The 4,738-nt window shown below is 34.6% G+C and overlaps 1 protein-coding gene across 1 annotated transcript; it reads right to left on the reverse strand.

Moving 5' to 3' along the window:
- Positions 1 to 2,755: 2,755 nt before the first annotated feature.
- On the reverse strand, positions 2,756 to 3,954 carry LOC146140559 (uncharacterized). The gene is made up of 2 exons (XM_083391975.1): positions 3,705 to 3,954; positions 2,756 to 3,411 (listed from the first exon to the last, which is right to left on the reverse strand). The coding sequence occupies exons 1-2, from the start codon at positions 3,865 to 3,867 to the stop codon at positions 3,248 to 3,250; spliced, it is 327 nt and encodes a 108-aa protein (XP_083248101.1). The 5' UTR covers positions 3,868 to 3,954; the 3' UTR covers positions 2,756 to 3,247.
- Between the last annotated feature and the right edge of the window lie 784 nt (positions 3,955 to 4,738).

Consider the following 4,738-nt stretch of genomic DNA (forward strand, 5'->3'; position numbering starts at 1 on the left):
ATAACACGTCATCCGATTAAATGCTGCTTCAACACAGGCTAAAGAATGTGACTCCATTTGTGGGGAATCATTTAGTTAACCCATTTCAGCCACAATAAGCAAAAATATAGTCAAGGGACGACCAACATATATGCTTTATAAAAATTAACGATTAGAGAAATTAAAATATTTTATTTAGAAAAAATTAAAATGTTTACGACTTTACACACTAGTAAGCACTCAAGCCAAACATTACTTTTTAGTAACATGATAAATTACCTTTTTAAATCATCGGCAATAACACGCGCCTCAAGCAAATGACGCAGAATACAACCTAATATGTAATAGTTTTAACAGACCAGCTTGATGGAATCTTGCATTTTGTTTAATTTATGCTTGAGAACTATTTGGTCCGGGGAATACGAATTTGTTATGGACACAGTGCCTTTGCCAACATGTACGGCCTAAAATTGTTGCTGCTTTCACGAGGGCCGCATCCTACTTTAATTGTAGAAAGTATTTATCCAACTCATTTTTTCACAATACAGCCATTACTTTCGGCTATACTTTCAATTACTTAGACAAACCACCCTTAAAACTAGGGCCCTGAAAAATACCCCCTGACAAAATATAAAACAACCGCAACCCAAGTTAATTTAAGTTAATTATTTGCATTAGATTATTTTGTATTAGGTTTATTTGCAGTTTTCCAAATGCGTTAAGTTTATTTGCAGTTTTCCAAATGCGTGAAATGATTCTCAGGTTATTCGTTCACCTTGATAAATGACATTATATCCATAAATGTGCATTTTTCAAACAATTCGTCGAGTCTCCTTCTAAATTAAATATTTGTCTATTCAACCGAACAAAGGCACTTTTTAACGTTTCGTGCGATCGCTTTGTGGACGAGAGCAAGACATAGAGTAGGCTATTATTTCTTTCTATGTGCGAGGTGTGGTTCTTTGCGGTTAACCATGTAAGAAAAGTGGTTCTTGTTGTCTGAATGGTTGGTAAACCCTAAAAGCTTGTATTTAATAAATACTGTTAGTAAAACTACGTCAACACAGGGCAGCGTGCTTAATTTTTGTTCTTATTAGCAGATTGCAACCCTGGCTATAGTGGCGATATACTTCATTTATATGTCGCCGGGTAACTGAATGCATTTCAACAAGATTTTTCATAAAGAGTGTGTTAGGGGCGGGCAACTTTTCCATTCGGCGGCCCGGATAAGGTAAAATGAATAGTTGCCGGACCGTATTCCTGAATCGATACAGTAATCGTGTATTTATCCACCTATACAAGAAATAAACCGTCTTTTGTTGTACCCATTAAACACGGCAACATTTTCATTGCACAGCAAATACTGCTTTCTACCAATTGAGTGAAAAAGCATTTGGGCATTAAATCCTTTAAATTTGCGACATTCCTTGTCAACTTTACGTTTCTTGGCTTATCCATGGCAAAATATTTATTGTAAATCTTTAATCAAAACAAAGAACTAAAGAACAACGAACCTTCACTTTTATTTGACGTTATTAAACTTAGATGTATTCTGAATTTGCAGGCGCCCTAAGCACAACATCTGAACATTTTTTAAATTGATTTTAGTTGCAAATTCGACAACAAATTTGACTGGGCAGTGGGCACAGCACGTTTCTTTAAGTTCTTGTTTTATGATGACAGGTTGTGGCAACAACTCTAAAGATGTTAGTTCAACCTAAACAACAATAAAGGTAACCCACCCTGGCTTTAGTTTTAATGCGACACAACACATGAACAATGTATTGTGAAAAGATTATTTTGGAATAACTCAAGTCCGGGACTAAACGTTTGCAAAATAACTTTCAAGCCAAATTTGCAACAAATAATAAGTTAAGTTCGAGTCCGAATATATGTCATTGCTATAGCAAGTCACAGTTCGAAGTCAAGATATTAGCATCAAAATAAAATGTTTTATAATAAAAAATAAATATTATCCATTTTACCAAAACTGTATCCAATAAAAAATCTAAATCGTTCGCATAATTGACTTAAGCCCAAGTCAAGTCACTTTACCAACATGTATTAAAGACAAGTAATTTAAAAACAATGACTTAAGTGCACTAAGTCTAGTCAAGTAATTACACTTTATGTATAGCGCTTGGAGATTTTTAAAATAACTTTTTTATTATCTTTCTATTGGTATTGAATATGGTTTCACGACTTTTATGGCAAACACAAACGCGCAACATGTGGTCAATAATATTGCTGCGCGGGGAATCCGGTACTGAAATTGTTACGACGTTTTAATACACAGGTCGCAGGAGCACCCAATTTATGAGCGCAAAAAAAACAGCTTATACTGTTTTTATGTAGTCTTCGTAGACCATACCTAGACTATACGAAACGAAATCATTTCTGTATTTAATATACAGTTAATGTAATTTAAGAGTTTGGCGCGAATCCATAACGTCTTTGAAATGTGGACATTGAACTGTAAGTAATACATCACAACTCAAAGCTAAACAACTTGTTACGCAACGTTTTCTTATAAAAAAAAACATTGACATTTTAAACCAATTATTTATTTTTCGCCTATTTCTCCTTGAATGTGGAGTCAATAACCATTGCACATTTGTGCACAAGTTTGTCAAAGGCAGCATATTTCTTAAAGGGTGCCTAATTTTTGGCGTCACGACGTAACATTATGACTTGTTGTCCATATGGTATGTAACGCCTTAAAATGTTCATGCCTCCTAAGTAAAACCTCTGCTTCATCTCTGCAAATTGACATCTATTTGTTCTATTTATTTTATTAGTAATGACAGTAACTTGTATACAGACACAATCTAGAAATGCAATATACATATGATAAACTTTAACCAACCCTATGTACCGAAAATTAGTCGAGATATAACAAGGTTATACTGGTAAAATTGTTTTGTGAAGAAAAGGCCTAATATATGGTACGGACCTAACTTCCTTGAACACGTGTATACAAAAACGGCTTTTCAATAATTCTCATCCAGCATTAAGTAATGAAAACATATAGAAAGAAATGTAAATTAAGGAAATTAATTGACCAAATTAAATTGTTGTTGTTGTCAAGTTAGAAACATCGTGATGTGTGCTTTACAATGTGGGTACCATATCCCCTGCATAAAACATTGCTGTAAAATTCAATAAGATACATAGCATATGTTAAATTTAAAATTAATGTAAATAACAATTGTCAAATGCGACAGATTAAGGCACACAATCAGTTTTAGTAGATTAATCACAATTGTTACTAGACCCGGGCAATAGACTGTCCAGCCATGCCAGATCCGTCCATGGTTTCTTGACGGTCCTGACTCACGGCACACAACGGACAGAACATGTGGATGCAAAAGTCGCCAAGGGCACTTCCTTCGATGCCTTTTTGAGCTCGTACTTTGCCACGAACTATTCCACCTACGAATACAAATACATTTTTAAACTTTGATAGGAACGTTATGTCATATTTAGAGATCGGGATAAAAGAACAATTTGTCTTTTCAGGGAAATGGTTTTATTAAAGTTATTCTTTAAGGTTTAGACAATGCCAAAATTATATTAACTTATCTTACAGTTAGGCAAACGAAAAAAGAATGAATTCAACGAATAACCTTCAGACGAGCAAAATATATTTCCAATCGTTCACAAAATTACAAAAACAAAAATATAAGAAATGATGCGTTAACAAAACTATAACCTTTACAGTTTACCTGCAATACATCCAGTAAACATGTACCCGAGGCAACACATCAGGAAAGAGTCTCCGACAGCCTCGGCTGTTTTACCCACTGCATAGCATGGCACGAAATAGGAGATGATGCACACTCCACAATTGTCAAAACAACCGAATAAACCATGTTGGAATTCTCCCATTGTTTTCGGTTTTGGTTTAGATTTGGACTAGGAAACGATAAAGCAATTGGGTATAGTCAACTAAACCTTAACAAAAATTATTTTGGTATTATTTCGATACGTTGGAGAAGTAAGTTTTTACAGGCTGTCAATTAATGAAGCGCCGTAAAACAATTTATTCGTTTTTCAGCATCGTAGGGGGGGGGCTCATACAAAATGACACAAAGGTACGTCATAACGTTGCGTCATAAAATAATTGGTGTTAAAATCACCTGGTGTTCTCGAGAACTTGCGTGCAAATATGCAACTGAAATGCAGTCTAATATATAACCTTATTTAGCGCAAATCGTTTCAAAATAGTTACCGCATTTATCTGCATGAAACTGCAAATCAATCTAAGTTGATCGCCGTGGTAAAAAATATAATGCTGCGAGGTTGAGACTTTTAGGCCCAACGGCTTTTTTATGTTTTACGCTGTGTGTTCAACCACGCAAAACTTAGGCAGAGTTCGCAAAATATTACGTGTATTGTAGCGACACAGGGCAATTTCATTTTCAAACAGGTTCCGGGTATTTCTTACATTTAACTCTATTTCTGCGTGACCGTAAATATCATATAAAAATTCATCGCTTTCATAAAAATGAAATAAAATTAAAAATTTTTCTCAGTGTTTAGAAAACAGTGGGAAATTAAAATACGTCATTAGTAAATTTACGGATTAGTTTATAAGTGGTGGTCTCTTTAGAAAAAAAAATGTTTTTGTCAGGTTTAAGTGTTGCATACTTGGAATTATAACGCGCGAGTATAGCAAACCTACTCCGCTATTGTGTTAAATTTGTATTTATCGAACGTGTAGCCACGCAGTTCAACCTATAAGAGCAATATACGTTGC

Source organism: Ascidiella aspersa, chromosome 6, assembly GCF_963924565.1.
Source record: "Ascidiella aspersa chromosome 6, kaAscAspe10.2, whole genome shotgun sequence".
Lineage (NCBI taxonomy): Eukaryota > Metazoa > Chordata > Ascidiacea > Phlebobranchia > Ascidiidae > Ascidiella > Ascidiella aspersa.

Coding starts and splice junctions, on each gene's coding strand:
- LOC146140559 (XM_083391975.1), bottom strand. CDS start 3,867: ATGGGAGAATTCCAACATGGTTTATTCGGTTGTTTTGACAATTGTGGA. Junction 3,412..3,704: donor GTTTACTGGATGTATTGCAG/GTAAACTGTAAA, acceptor TTGTATTCGTAG/GTGGAATAGTTCGTGGCAAA.